Source organism: Enhydra lutris, unplaced genomic scaffold (assembly GCF_002288905.1).
Source record: "Enhydra lutris kenyoni isolate GAN:26980312 unplaced genomic scaffold, ASM228890v2 scaffoldscaffold85, whole genome shotgun sequence".
In the NCBI taxonomy this organism is placed as follows: domain Eukaryota; kingdom Metazoa; phylum Chordata; class Mammalia; order Carnivora; family Mustelidae; genus Enhydra; species Enhydra lutris.
The window spans coordinates 4,915,594-4,930,149 of record NW_019154169.1 but is presented as its reverse complement, the minus strand read 5'-3'; the positions used below and the strand labels follow the sequence as shown (position 1 = coordinate 4,930,149).

Genomic DNA, 14,556 nt, shown 5'->3' with positions numbered 1-14,556 from the left:
ATGAAAATAAAATACAGTGTCAGGTTGGGACAAGGGGTACAGGTAAAGCAGGGCAAAGGGGGTGGGGCTTGAGGGGGGTCCCATATTAGAAGTGAGGACTCTCTGAAGAGATGACATTTGAACTGAGGCCTCACAGCAAGAAAGCGCCGTGCGGGTATCTAAAGAAGAGAGCATCAGGCAGAAGGGATCACATGTGCAAAGGCCCTGGGGCAGGAATGACCTTGGCCTGTAGGAAGCACAGCAAGAAGGCCAGTGCCAGGGGAATTGTCACAGAGACTGAGCCGGGGTGGGGGGTAAGGCTGGGCTAGATCTTGCAGGAATGGTTGTGGAGTTTATTCTGTGTGAGAATGGATGCCTCTGGATGGTTGTAAGCAGGGGAGTGAAGGGACACACGGTGTTTCACACGTACAGTTCAGAGAGGCAGACTCATTGTTGGTGTGACTTCACCCCACCTGCTTCCTCTCTGGGGGTCCCCGGTAGTGGGCTGGGGTGACCAGCTGGGTGGCTCTGGGGAGGAGGTTGGGCTGCTTAGCAGCTTAGCCTTTCCCAGGTGACCTGCCCCAGGAGAGAAGGACGTCGCCCCAGTGATTATCTTATCGGACACATTCACTCTGTGCAGCCCACACAGGAGATACCGAGAACCTGCCATTCCAGCGGTCCAGCCCCTCACTGCGGCCCACAGAGGTCCCTGCATGGGGGACCTCAACCCTGGCACCAATACCAAGATCGAGCCCAGGAACCTTGTACACCTCTTTTCCCCTACTTTGCACCTTTGTTTCCCCATCTGGGCAGTTTGGGGTGGAGATGGGGATGACAGAGCTGTGATGGCTACAGCTGGAAGTGTGGGGCACGTCTGGGACCCTCCCTGAGCCCCTCCAAGACTTGGTTACCCTCTGTGCACAACAGGAGTGATAGTGCCACCCACACAGTTGTGGGGATGCTGGGGGTCACAGTGTGCAGCTCCTGGTCCGTAATCGCTGCGGCTGCTGTGAGGTCTGGGTTCTCTCCTCAGTGGCCCCATGGGAGAACTAGGCTCTGGGGTCAGACCTGGGCTAGAACCCTCTCCTGACACTTAGTCACCACAACTTTATTTATTTATTATTATTATTTTTTAAATTTTATTTATTTATTTCACAGAGAGAGAGCTCACAAATAGAGAAGCAGGCAGAGAGAGAGGGGGGAAGCAGAGAGCTGATGCAGGGCCCGATCCCAGGACCCCGAGATCATGACCCGAGCCGAAGGCAGAGGCTCAACCCACTGAGCCACCCAGGTGCCCCTATTTATTTATTATTTTAATAAAGATTTTATTTATTTGAGAGAGAGCGAGTGCGAGCGGGGGTGAGGAGGGGCAGAGGGAGAGGGAGAGAAGCAGACTTGCCGCTGAGCAGGGAGGCCAATGCGGGACTTGACCCCAGGACCCTGAGATCATGACCTGAACTGAAGGCACAAACATCCCTGGGCAGACCCGTGGCACGGAAAGTCCTCCCTAAAGAACAGCCGCTACAGCCACCGTTGTGAGCATCTTCCCCCTCCAGGAGTCAGACATGGGCAGTGTGGTCTGGAAGAGGACACTGCAGTCCAGATACCTGGTTTTGAGTCCTGACTCTTTCCCATCCTAGCCTGGGGACAACTGGCAAGTGACTTAATTTCCCTGCGCCTCAGTTTCCCCATCACTGTGGTAGGGGGAGGTAAGAATGGTACTTGCCTCAGAGGGTTGTTGGGAGATTCCATGAGTTAGTACAGGAAAGCCCCCAGCCCAGTGCTCGGCACACAGTGAGCACCATATGCTTGATATTCTTGTTGTCGTTACCATGGACCTACTCAGAGATCCCCTGATCTCAGTGGCAGGTAGAGATGGGTCTGGGCAGTTTGGGGCAGCCCAGTAGTTAATGCCCGAGCTGCTTAGGCCTGGAGGTCACCTCAAGGAGCCCCGCAATCAGTTCTAATCAGGCCTGTCTTGCTCCATCCCCTCCCTCCCCGGGTATATCAGGGCTGGTCCAGACCCTAGGCTCTGTCTGAGCAAAGGAGGGTGGCTGTCCCGGGCACCATGGGGAAGGCAGTGAGTGAGGCCCGGAGTCAGGGGTCGGGGGGATGAAGGCTGGAGGCAGGAGTTCCAGTGGGATCTGATGCCTCCCCCCTCCTCCCATCCCCAGGAGAATTACGAGATGTACTCGGTAGAGCTGGGTCCTGGCCCTGGTGGGGATATGGCCGCCAAGATGAGCAAGAAGAAGGCAGGCAAGGAAGGAGGCAAGAAGAAGGACAAGCTGGAGAACATGAAGAAGGAGATGGAGATCGTGAGCGTGGGGCTGGGGGCCTGGGCGGGGGACAGGAGTGTGGCTGGTGAGAGCTGGACAGTGAGTGTCCTGCCCCTCCCCACAGAACGACCACCAGCTGTCAGTGACAGAGTTGGAACAGAAATATCAGACCAGTGCGACCAAGGTGAGCTGGGTGCAGAGGGAGGGGGGCGCGCAGAGAAGGGGAGAGAGGGAGAGAGAGAGGGAGAAAAGGGAGAAATGCATTAGAGAGAAAGGGAAAGGACCAAACAGAGAGAGAGAGATGGAGTAGGAGAAGCAGATAAAAAGAGGCAGAGAGACAGAGACAGGTAAGAGAGAGAAACAGATCGGAGACAACAGGAAGAGCCAGGCGGAAAGATGAGAAAGACACAGCGGAGGGCAGGGGGAAGGGGCAGGACAGAGGTGAGGATGGACACAGAAATGAAGAGAAACAAGACAGATGGGGGGAGCGGGGTGGGGGAGGAGGCAGAAGAGCTCCCCTCGTGGAGGAGCGTGTGGTGAAAGGAAAGCCCTTAGCAGCCACCATGACCACCCGCCCCATCCCCAGGGCCTGTCTGCTGGCCTGGCCGCCGAGCTGCTCTTGCGGGACGGGCCCAACGCTCTGAGGCCACCGAGGGGCACTCCCGAGTATGTCAAGTTCGCCCGGCAGCTGGCAGGTGGTCTGCAGTGCCTCATGTGGGTGGCTGCCGCCATCTGCCTCATTGCCTTTGGCATCCAGGCCAGCGAGGGTGACCTCACCACCGACGACAATGTGAGTGGCAGATGTTGCGGGCTGATAAGGGACACGGGGACCTGGAGGAGAGAGGACATTGGGCATGGACTCAGGATGCAAGGGACACAGGATGGGGATATGGAGATGTGGAAATTCAGTCAAGACATGGGTCATGGGCGCTGAAGGACACTGAGGTGTGGGGCAGCCCCAATGACCCAGGTCACAGGGGACCCGGAGAATGTGTCTCAGATATGATGGACACAGGTGGGGATACAAAGACATGGAAATGTGATCCTTAAGATAGGAGACTGGGAAACAGATGACATGGGACAGACCAAGGGCACAGGGGACATGGGACACAAGGGCATAGGGACATTGGGGATGCAAGACTCAGGAGAGACAGAACACAGATAAGGAAGCACAGAGACAGAAAATACTGAGATGCAGGACAAGAGGTCGGAATAAGGGACATGGGGACTTAGGGACATGTGGCATTGGACAGGCGTTTGAAAGTCACAGGACATATGACACAGGATGGGGACTTAGAGGTACACAGATGTGGGGAGACACTGGACATAGGGATTTGGGATTTGGAACATGATCATGGAGCCTACAGGGTATGAACCATAAGATCGACAGCACACAAACATGGAAATGGGGACACGGCCTAGGGCACCCAGAGGACAGCGAGCAGATGATGACAACACAGAGTACAAAAGCTGGAGCACGGGCTACAGGGCATGAGAACATGAGACAAAGGATAGTAACATGGGGAGCACAAGACTTGGAGGACACAGGAAAAGGTGCATCGTGCCACCGCAAAGCCACAGGATATGGGGACACAGGGGAGGTAGGATCCGGGACGCAAAGAATATGGGACACAGGGGACGAGGACACAGGACACTGAGAATACAGGGAAGCTGAGAATGGAACATGAAGAGGCCCCAGGAACAGCACACGTGACTTTCTAGCAGAGCGGGGAAAACCCCCAGGTGAGCCCAAGAACAGGGGGACAGGGAGCAGGCAGGGGCCCTTGTTCCGGGAGCTTCGGGCCCCTTCTCATCCGCCCGGCCCCCTTCCCTCCTCTACCCAGCTGTACCTGGCCCTGGCCCTCATTGCCGTGGTCGTGGTCACTGGCTGCTTTGGCTACTACCAGGAGTTTAAAAGCACCAACATCATCGCCAGCTTCAAGAACCTGGTGCCCCAGGTGGGTGCTGCAGCCCGGTCACGTCAGTTCCGGGTCTGCACTTGGGGGAGGGGGCACAGGGAGGCTCCTGGCATCTGTGTGGGCCCTCCCACCAGGCCCAAGCTGCTCTGCACCCGTGGCCTCCGGCTTGCCCCTTGGGTTCTCAACGCTCCCCCTTTGCCCCTCCCCACCTCCCCCTGCACTCCGCAACCTCCACTCCCATCCCCTGCCCAGCTCAACCTTGTGCCCCTGCCCCACAGCAAGCAACTGTGATCCGAGATGGGGATAAGTTCCAGATCAACGCGGATCAGCTTGTGGTGGGCGACCTCGTGGAGATGAAAGGCGGGGACCGAGTGCCTGCGGACATCAGGATCCTCCAGGCGCAGGGCTGCAAGGTGGACAACTCCTCGCTGACTGGAGAGTCTGAGCCGCAGACCCGCTCGCCCGAGTGTACACACGAGAGCCCGCTGGAGACCCGCAACATCGCCTTCTTCTCCACCATGTGCCTTGAGGGTCCGTGAGGCCCCGGCCTGCCTCCCGCAGCTGACCACACTGTCTGCCCTGCCCCTCTTCACCCCATACTGAGCCACACTGCATCCCCGCCACCCCCCTCCCCCCGCTACCCGCTTCAGTTCCCACGATGCACACAGCCCTGCTGCCACCTGCCGGGCCCTGAGGCGCCCTCTTGGCCCCGCTACAGGCACAGCACAAGGCCTGGTGGTGAACACGGGTGACCGCACCATCATCGGGCGCATTGCGTCCCTGGCATCAGGAGTGGAAAATGAGAAGACGCCCATCGCTATTGAAATCGAACATTTTGTGGACATCATCGCGGGCCTGGCCATCCTCTTCGGCGCCACATTTTTTGTGGTGGCCATGTGCATTGGCTACACGTTCCTGCGGGCCATGGTCTTCTTCATGGCCATCGTGGTAGCCTATGTGCCCGAGGGGCTGCTGGCCACTGTCACGGTGAGTGGGGGAGACAGAAGAGAGGCGCAGAGAGCCAAAAGGCTCATCCATCCGTCTGTGCATTCACCCAGGATTGCCTCTGTCATCTGCGGCCCACCCACTCACCTGCCCGCCTGTGCCTTCCCTCAGCCATCCTCCCCACTCTCCTTCTCTCCACCTATCCACCCACTCAGCCACCACTCACCAAGGCCCCTCTGGGTCGCACCCTAGACTGAATGCTGAGGACTCACAGGTGAACAGGCCTTGTCCTTGACCAGAGGAGGCTGAGACCCAGCGTGGGCTGCCCTCCGCAGTCAGCACCCAGGGCAAGACCAGCCCCAGAGAAGACTCGGAGGATGTTTGTTTTCTCGGTGTGGTTGCGTTGATGAGAGAACTTAGAGAACCTCAGCTCTGGCAGCTTAGTGAGGGGCCTAGTGAGATACCTTCATCCGGGCCCACTGGGGAGGCATCCCAGGTGGCAAGCATGGGCTGGGAAGAACGCTGAGGCAAGAAAAGTATGGGTTTTGCTGTGTGCATAGTACGGTGGCTGGGGTCAAGGCTCCCTGCGCTGTGAGAGAAGGGAAGGAGGACCAGAAGCAAGGACTGTGCCCCCTAACTGCTTCTCGCCCCTTCTGACAGGTCTGCTTGTCCCTGACAGCCAAGCGGCTGGCCAGCAAGAACTGTGTTGTCAAGAACCTGGAAGCCGTGGAGACACTGGGCTCCACGTCAGTGATCTGCTCGGACAAGACAGGGACCCTCACTCAGAACCGCATGACTGTGTCCCATCTCTGGTTTGACAACCACATCCACACTGCGGACACTACGGAAGACCAGTCAGGTGTGGTGGTGGGCGGAGACCGGGCTGGGCCAGGATCTGGTAGAGGGCAGACTGGAAAGGGAACTCTGGGGAGGGCTCTGCCTGGATCGAGAGGGGCTCCTTCCCGATCAGGGACAGGGTCTATGAAGCTGCAGGTCTGCGAAGCGGCATGGTATCAGAGGTCCTAGGAAATTCAATACTGGCTCTGGAGACAAGGCTCCGCCCCGGGGTATGAGGAGAGGTTTGGGTCCCACCAGTCTGGGAGGGGACCTTCTCATGAGTCTAGGGGGAGAGGCTCGCTTCTGGTATGGGAGAATGCTGCTCCGGGCTTGGGGCCCGCCCCGCTTGGTCCCAGCCTGGACGCCTGGCCTCCAGGGCAGACGTTTGACCAGTCTTCAGAGACTTGGCGGGCGCTATGCCGCGTGCTCACCCTGTGCAACCGCGCTGCCTTCAAGTCCGGCCAGGACGCGGTGCCGGTGCCCAAGGTGAGACCCGCGGACACTCCGGGGAAACCCGGGAGATGGTGCAGCCAGGCTCGCCCCTGACGCCAGCCTCCGCTTCCAGCGCATCGTGATCGGGGACGCGTCCGAGACGGCGCTGCTTAAGTTCTCGGAGCTGACGCTGGGCAATGCCATGGGGTACCGCGAGCGATTCCCCAAAGTCTGCGAGATCCCCTTCAACTCCACCAACAAGTTCCAGGTGTGCGCCCGCCGCGCCCCACCCCGCCCACGGGGCGGCCCCGCCCACCTCAGGCCCCACCCCCACCCCGGGCTGGCCCATCGCTGGGCTTCTCTCTGTTTCCTCCCTCTCCACCCACCCACATCTCCCGCCCCTCCCACAGCCGCTGCTCATGTGTGGTCAGGGGACTCGCACAGTCCCTTAGCTGGGGGCTCACCGCCAGCTCTTAGGCCCTCCGTTGGGGTAGCTCGCAATCCACATCCCGCCCCAGCCCAACTCCGACCCTAATTCTGCCCAATCCCAGCCCCCAGGCTTCTTACTACTCCCCTAACCCTCAATCCCTACCAAGGCCATGCTCAGCACGCAAGCGCTTCACCCCAGCCACACAGCACCCTCTATACCCGCGGCACCTTCGAGCCGTCAGCCCCGCCCCTCTACCAAGCCCCGCCCCCGGCCCGCCTCCTAGCCACCGTTCCCTTCCTCGCCTGCAGCTGTCCATCCACACACTGGAGGACCCGCGGGACCCCCGGCACGTGCTGGTGATGAAGGGCGCCCCCGAGCGCGTGCTGGAACGCTGTAGCTCCATCCTCATCAAGGGCCAGGAGCTGCCATTGGACGAGCAATGGCGCGAGGCTTTCCAGACTGCCTACCTTAGCCTGGGAGGCCTGGGTGAACGTGTGCTTGGTGAGACCCCCGGGGCTCGGTGAGCCCCCACAGTAGATGGTAAACCTGTGGGTGAGGAGGAGCTAGCACAGAACCTGCCCAACCTTCCTGGCCTATCCCTGACCATGACCTTTGAGGTCCCTGGCTGACAGCTAACCTGTCCAAGTGCACACACTCACATTTGACTTTCCCTGCCTCAGTGCTGACCCTTTCCCATCCTCAATTTCTACCTTGACCCAGGCCCTCCCCACCTGTCCTTTCCCTGGGATCTTCCTTATCCTGACCTGACATCCCTTGATTTTTCCCAGCTCTTGCCTCAGCTTTGACCTGCCATCACTTTTACTTCCACCTTTCAATGTCCTCCTCTTGACCCTTCGACCCTCCCCAGTCCCTGCCTCAACTCAAGACTCTCCAGTCCTTGTCCTGACCTCTGACCTCCCTGAACATTTTGTCCGGACTGCTAAACTTCCCTAACCACTGCCTCAACCCTGGAAGGCGCAAACCTGTGATTCAGTTCTGGATCTTTCATCTTACTTGCTGTGGGACCGCTGGCAAGGATTGTTCCCTCTCTAGACCTCAGTTTCCCTATCTGCAACATGAGCGTGCTAATAGCCTCCCTGGCTGGTGGTGAGGACAGACTGATCACGTGAAGGATTCAGGACAGGGTCAGGTATCTGTAGGTGCTTGGTGTGAGGGGCCTGGTGATTCTGCCTGTCACCTGATGATGGTCTGATGGCCATGCTAGGCAAGGGTCTGCCGAGGACTTCTCTCTGACTTCCCTGTTTTCTGGTCAGGCTTCTGCCAGCTGTACCTGAGTGAGAAGGACTACCCGCCTGGCTATGCCTTCGACGTGGAGGCCATGAACTTTCCAAGTAGTGGCCTGTGCTTTGCGGGACTTGTATCCATGATAGACCCGCCCCGGGCCACCGTCCCTGATGCTGTGCTCAAGTGTCGCACGGCAGGCATCCGGGTATGCAACCAGGAAGAGGAGGGGGCAGGGGTGAGAACAGATGATGATGGTATCTGGGGGCAAGGAACCCTGTGACAGAGAACTCCCTGAAAGTCGTTTGAACCAAAAAAGGAATATATTGATTCACAAAACTGAAAAGTTCTGGGGACTGAAGCTTCAGGTATAGCTGGATCTAGGAGTTGAGTGTCATTAGGAATTTGCCTTTCTCCATGTCTCAGTTCTCCTCTTCTTTCTGGTGGCTTTATTCTCAAGTAGTTCCTTTATTTGGGTGGAGAAAGATGATCACCCCCAGAAGCTCCAACCTACATCCCACCTATTTAGCCACTCCAGAGAAAAGAGCATCTCTTCTGCTTTTGTCCCAGATTGGTGCACAGGTTCCTTTCTGAACCCAGTCACTGTGGCTGGGGGGATGGGGATACCTTGGTTGACCAGCTCTGGGCTTACTTGCCCATTCTTGGCCAGAGACCTTACTTCAACTCTGGGGGAAGGGGGTGGTCCCTGATAGACAAATCAAGAGTTGGGGAGCCAAGGCTGGGCAAACAACACCCACGTCCTCCCCATGGTCTCTAAGCCCTATAAGGGTTGGGTCCTGTTACCTTTCTAAGCTGATTCCTTAGCTCCCCACCTCTCATTTACTGCTCTCCAGTGTGCTGGCCTCCCCGCTGTTCCTCCAACAGTTCACGCATGTTCGCACCCCAGGCCTTCATGTTGGCTGTTCCTGTTGCCAGGAACACTCTTCTCTCCATTTGTCATGTGGCCAACTCTCTCACCTCTTTCAGACCTCCGCTCAGTTGTCACCTTCTCAATGAGGCTTTCCCTGGACATATTGAAAATCGACACTACTTTTTCCATCCAACATTTGCCATCTCCTTTACTCAGCTTACTTTCCCCCTCTCCTAACATGCTGTATCATTCGTCCCCTTAATTTGTGTCTCTTATGTCTCCCGCGCTAGAGGGTCAGCTCCACAAGAACAGAGATTTTCGTCTCTTTTGTCCCTGATATTCAGTGGTTGAATGAGCGAATGGGTCATCAGTAGAGGTCCGCCAGGGAGGGCAGGGAGTCGGCTGCACTGAAGGCATCAGGGTTCTGATGGTCCCCTCCCCAACAGGTGATCATGGTGACGGGTGACCACCCCATCACAGCCAAGGCCATCGCGGCCAGTGTGGGTATCATTTCGGAAGGCAGCGAGACCGTGGAGGACATCGCCGCCCGCCTCCGTGTGCCTGTGGACCAAGTTAATAGGAAGTAAGGACGCTGCTGCCCTCCCCGTGGTTCTTCCCACAGCCCGCGTACACAGTGACCCTGGTGATACCCTCCTTTCCCAGGGATGCCCGTGCCTGCGTCATCAATGGCATGCAGCTGAAGGACATGGACCCGTCAGAGCTGGTCGAGGCACTGCGCACTCACCCTGAGATGGTGTTTGCTCGTACCAGTCCCCAGCAGAAGCTGGTGATCGTGGAGAGCTGCCAGCGCCTGGTATGGCTCTGCAGAGGAAGGCGGCCAGTGGGCTAGGCTGGCCCTCTGTGGGCCTCTCCCTGACTCCCTGCCCCCGCCTCGCAGGGTGCCATTGTGGCTGTGACAGGGGACGGTGTGAATGACTCCCCAGCCCTGAAGAAGGCCGACATTGGCGTGGCCATGGGCATTGCTGGCTCGGATGCTGCCAAAAACGCAGCAGACATGATCCTGCTGGATGACAACTTTGCCTCCATTGTGACAGGCGTGGAGCAGGGTCTGTGCCGGGGCGGAGATGGGGGCCACGGGGAGGCGATGTGGGCACAGGAGGCGGTGGGTGGCCGGAGGCTGAGGTGCCCACTGTTCTCCCCGATCCCCCGCACAGGCCGGCTGATCTTTGATAACCTGAAAAAGTCCATCGCCTACACACTGACCAAGAACATCCCTGAGCTGACCCCGTACCTCATCTACATCACCGTCAGTGTGCCCCTGCCCCTCGGCTGCATCACCATCCTCTTCATAGAACTCTGCACCGACATCGTGAGTCTCCAGTGCCCCCCCCCCACACCCTGCGCGGGGCCCACGGGCGCCTGCCCACAGACATCATGGATGATGCCCTTGGATGCAGTGTGCAAAGGCAGCCAGACAGGGACACGCAGGCAGGCGGGTGATCCCAGACAAAACTACAGACATAGACGCACAGGTGGACACTCAGGTTGGCACAGACCTACGGACTCAGATAAGGACCCTCAGATACACACACACACACACACACACACACACACACACACGTATCTCTGGTGACACTTGGATCACAGACAGACATCCCTCAACAGCCTTGGACAGATTCTGTCAGGCCCCGGGGGCAGACAGACAGACAGACAGAGAACCACAGATACAGGCATGAATACAGCCGGGGGCGTGGCCATGTTGACTTTCTTATTCAGCAGCACTCGCCTGGTGTCTTCTCTGGGCCAGGCTGACATTAATTTCCTTAATTTTGTTCTCAGAAACACTCTAGGGAGCAGCTTTATTTATTTGTCATCCCCATTTTACCGACAAGCGAAATGAGACACAGACAGGTTGAACGGCTGGTCCCACAGCGAATAAGTTGCACGCTGGGGTTGGAGCCTGGGCAGTCCGGGGCCCCAGGGCCTCTGCTCTTGACCAGGCTACACTGTGGCCACTCTGCTGTGATGGACAGATGGGGTGGGGGATGGGGAGGACAGGGGGGGGAGGAGCACAGAGACGGAAGAGATGCAGAGAGAGTGACGGGGAGAGACAGGACACAGGGATACAAAAGCAGAGACAGTCACAGAGAAAGAGACCAGAGACAAGGACAAAAAAACAGTAGGGGAGGAGGGGGTGGGTAGTGGCAGATGTTCTGATGGAGATGGACGGCTGGTCAGATGTGGACACAGCTGTGGAGGGACATGGCAACATGGCCTTGTTGGGGGCCAGCTGGTCTGTGCTGTCCGGGCAGGTGTGCCTGCACGGCCACCTGCTTCCCAAGCTCAGTCCTGTCTCTCTCCACTGGGGTGAGGGTTGCCGGGGTGGAGGGCACTTGGACACATAGGGGATGGGCAAACCCATAATCCCGACACTTTCCGCTCCTGGCCAGTTCCCATCCGTGTCCCTGGCATACGAGAAGGCAGAGAGTGACATCATGCATCTCCGTCCCCGGAACCCGAAGCGCGACCGGCTGGTTAACGAGCCCCTGGCTGCCTACTCCTACTTCCAGATTGGTGAGTGCCCGTGGGGCCAGGGAACCCCGGGTTTCCTGCAGGGCTGCTCACCTGCCCTGGTGTCTCTAACCTGAGCTGTGGCTTGTTCTGGATCGTGGGGTTGGCATTCAATCCTGGGTCCCTGTTGTTTCCTGAGTCTGTCTGCTGTGATCCCCGTGTCCCTTCTCTGTCTCTCTCTGCCTTGTCTCTTCCATCCCCTGTTGATCACTCTTAGGATCCTTGTCTCTGTGTCTCTCTGTGTCTGGCACTGTCTGTGATCCTGTGTCCTTGACCCTCTTTCTGTGGCATCTGTGTCCCTGTCTTTCCATGTCCGTGTCTGGGTCTCCATCTCTGTCTCCCCATGTCACTTCGCCTGCCCCTCAGGTGCCATCCAGTCATTTGCTGGCTTCACTGACTACTTCACGGCCATGGCCCAGGAGGGCTGGTTCCCACTGCTGTGTGTGGGGCTGCGACCATATTGGGAGAACCACCACCTACAAGATCTGCAGGACAGCTACGGCCAGGAGTGGGTGAGCTCCGGCCCCTCACCCCTGTCCCGTGGCTCCCTCATTTCCAGTTGTCCACACGTGACGGAGCTCAGCCGGGGCATCCCAGGTACCCGGACTCTGTGCGGGTTCTGGGGCCTCTCCCACCACTGTCTTGAGCTCCGCCCTCCTGCTGCTGACGGTCACAGCAGCCCCTCGCCCGGCAGTGGCCTGTCATCTCTGGGATGGACAGCATCCCGATGCTGTCACTGTGACTGTGGCATCACTTACAGAGTATTCGCCTGCGTGGCTGCCTTTAATGAAGGTTTGGTGCCCGGAGAGTCGAGATCTGGCTAGCAGGGTTGTTAGTTTGCCCTGTGTTGTGACAGTTCAGGATGTTCCCCGATCAGTTGGGAATGCAGACCTTGGGAGCCAGGCTGCCTGGATTCATGGCCTGCCAGCATTCTTCACTAGCTGTGTGATCCTGGGCAAGTTGCTCTGCCTCTCTGTGCCTCAGTTGTCCCATCTGTAAGTGGAGATGCTCTCTGCCTCCGTGACCTCGCAGTGCGGTCCTCACACCAGCAGCAACACCATCACCTGGAAACTCGTTCGAAAGGCAAATCCTCAGTCCCCACCGCAGACCTCTGGGCGTGGGGCCTGGATGGCTGTGTTTTAGCTAGCCCTTCCAAGAATGCTGAGGATACTGTAGTCTGGACCCCCCCAATCTTCCTCGTAGGATTTTTTGGGGGGATTCAGTGCGGTAATCCAAGTGTAACACGTGGGGCCCGAAGCATAGTGCGTGTTCCTCACAATTAGCTGGTATTATAAACAGTTACATTGAAGAAATGGTCTGAGTAGTGGTTGCTCCTTTTAAATGGGGCATGCGTCCTGTTCCCCAAAAGCCCTTCTGGCCCACGTCACTCATTTTGGCCATTTGCCCGGGCACCAGTCACTGGACTTTGCAAATTTGGCCCTAGGAGTCCGACTCTCTTTTCCCAGGTGCCTTCCCGTGTGCGGGAAAGGCTGTAGTGCTTCTTCATTGTGAGAGTGACTGGCCTGAGCTCCCATGTGCCCAGGTGTGATGTCTAATCTCTGCAAGGTCACGATCTCCAGCCACCGCCCCCCCGCCCCAACCTCCAGGGTCCGGCAAACCTGGGAGAGACACCGTCTCCCTCCTCTCCCCCACGCCAGCCTCTGATGGGAGGGCTTCATGGCCACAGGCCGTCTCCATCCCAGCTCAGGCTGCTTCTGCTCCCCTCTGGCTGCAGACGTTTGGGCAGCGCCTGTACCAGCAGTACACCTGTTACACCGTGTTCTTCATCAGCATCGAGATGTGCCAGATCGCTGATGTCCTCATCCGCAAGACGCGCCGTCTCTCCGCCTTCCAGCAGGGCTTCTTCAGGTGTCCCCAGCTGGCCCAGCACCGCCCCCCTGGCACTCCTCTCCCAGCCCTGCTCCAGCTCCCACCACCTGCCTCCGCAGCCCCCGGCCCCTCTGTTTTTATCCACCAAGGGGGAGATGGGACAGGACCCGAGTCCACTGTTGAAGCATCTCCCTGCTCTCCCTGCTGCTGATGACATGTGGTCCCCGCTCCTTGTGGCCTGTCCTTGTCCTGAACCCCCTGGTCTGAGCCTGTCCCACCCCCACCCGCCCACAGGAACAAAATCCTGGTGATCGCCATCGTGTTCCAGGTTTGCATCGGCTGCTTCCTCTGCTACTGCCCCGGAATGCCCAACATCTTCAACTTCATGCCCATCCGGTGAGGGGCCGGGAGCTGCGAGTAGGGGGATGGGCACAGGGACATAGACTTGAGCGTAGCCTTCACCTTGTCATCTCGCCTGGGCCTTCAGGTACCAGTGGTGGCTGGTCCCCATGCCCTTTGGCCTCCTCATCTTCGTCTATGATGAGCTTCGGAAACTGGGAGTTCGCTGTTGCCCAGGGAGTGAGTGTGGAGACCAAGGGCCTGGGGCTGGGTGTGCTGGGAGAGCCTCAGAACAGCTGCCCTTGACCTTTGACCTCCAAGCCCTTGACCCTCCATTGATCCATACCTCTGAGCCCTTGGTGCCTGTGACCCATGTCTCGCAGCCCTGAGTCTCCTCTCTCTCTCTCTCCCAGGCTGGTGGGATCAGGAGCTGTACTATTAGAGGGACTGCTGCGTTCAAGCCATCCTTGCGCCCCTGACAGCAGAGGTGGGGGGCATGGACCCTCGGGGCAGCCACGTGAACATCTAAGCGACCAAGAGCCCCAGCACCACCTGTGTCTGCTCCCGCGGCCCACGGCACCCCAACCTTGGAGAGACCGTCCCATTCCCCTTCCCCATCCACAGAGAGCACCCCGCACCACCTGGCAGAGCCGTCCCTGGGCCCAGTGCTCTGGGTGGGTGGGCAGAGGGTGGGAGCTCCCTGCCTGGGGCTCTTCACACACACACACTTGTGTTGCGTCGTAGTAATAAACCTGCTCACACCAATCAGGCTTTCATTTGGTGCCAGCGCCTGTCCAAGTGTCTTTCCTGATCCCCTTTCAACTCCCACAGTCCTCCAGCTCAGAAGCTGTTTGCTCAGGGCTGTAGCTCAGTTCCTAAACACAGCCTCGTGCAGAGTAGGGACGCTTGGCACCTTCCTTGGGG

The 14,556-nt window shown here is 58.3% G+C and overlaps 1 protein-coding gene across 1 annotated transcript; it reads left to right on the top strand.

Annotated features, from left to right (window-relative positions):
* Positions 1-2,036: 2,036 nt before the first annotated feature.
* Positions 2,037-14,299, top strand: LOC111161471 (ATPase H+/K+ transporting alpha subunit). The gene is made up of 22 exons (XM_022525141.1): positions 2,037-2,059; positions 2,154-2,294; positions 2,380-2,439; positions 2,842-3,045; positions 4,100-4,213; positions 4,453-4,705; positions 4,893-5,161; positions 5,780-5,978; positions 6,333-6,442; positions 6,522-6,656; positions 7,127-7,319; positions 8,093-8,268; positions 9,378-9,514; positions 9,595-9,745; positions 9,830-9,998; positions 10,107-10,261; positions 11,343-11,466; positions 11,830-11,975; positions 13,199-13,332; positions 13,588-13,689; positions 13,781-13,872; positions 14,046-14,299. The coding sequence occupies exons 1-22, from the start codon at positions 2,048-2,050 to the stop codon at positions 14,072-14,074; spliced, it is 3,105 nt and encodes a 1,034-aa protein (XP_022380849.1). The 5' UTR covers positions 2,037-2,047; the 3' UTR covers positions 14,075-14,299.
* The last annotated feature ends 257 nt before the right edge of the window (positions 14,300-14,556 follow it).

Bases quoted from the DNA above. Each gene is read 5' to 3' on its own strand.
- LOC111161471 (XM_022525141.1), top strand. The intron at 5,979-6,332 runs GTGTGGTGGTGG...CCTGGCCTCCAG, and splicing joins CACTACGGAAGACCAGTCAG to GGCAGACGTTTGACCAGTCT. The intron at 13,333-13,587 runs GTGTCCCCAGCT...ACCCGCCCACAG, and splicing joins TTCCAGCAGGGCTTCTTCAG to GAACAAAATCCTGGTGATCG.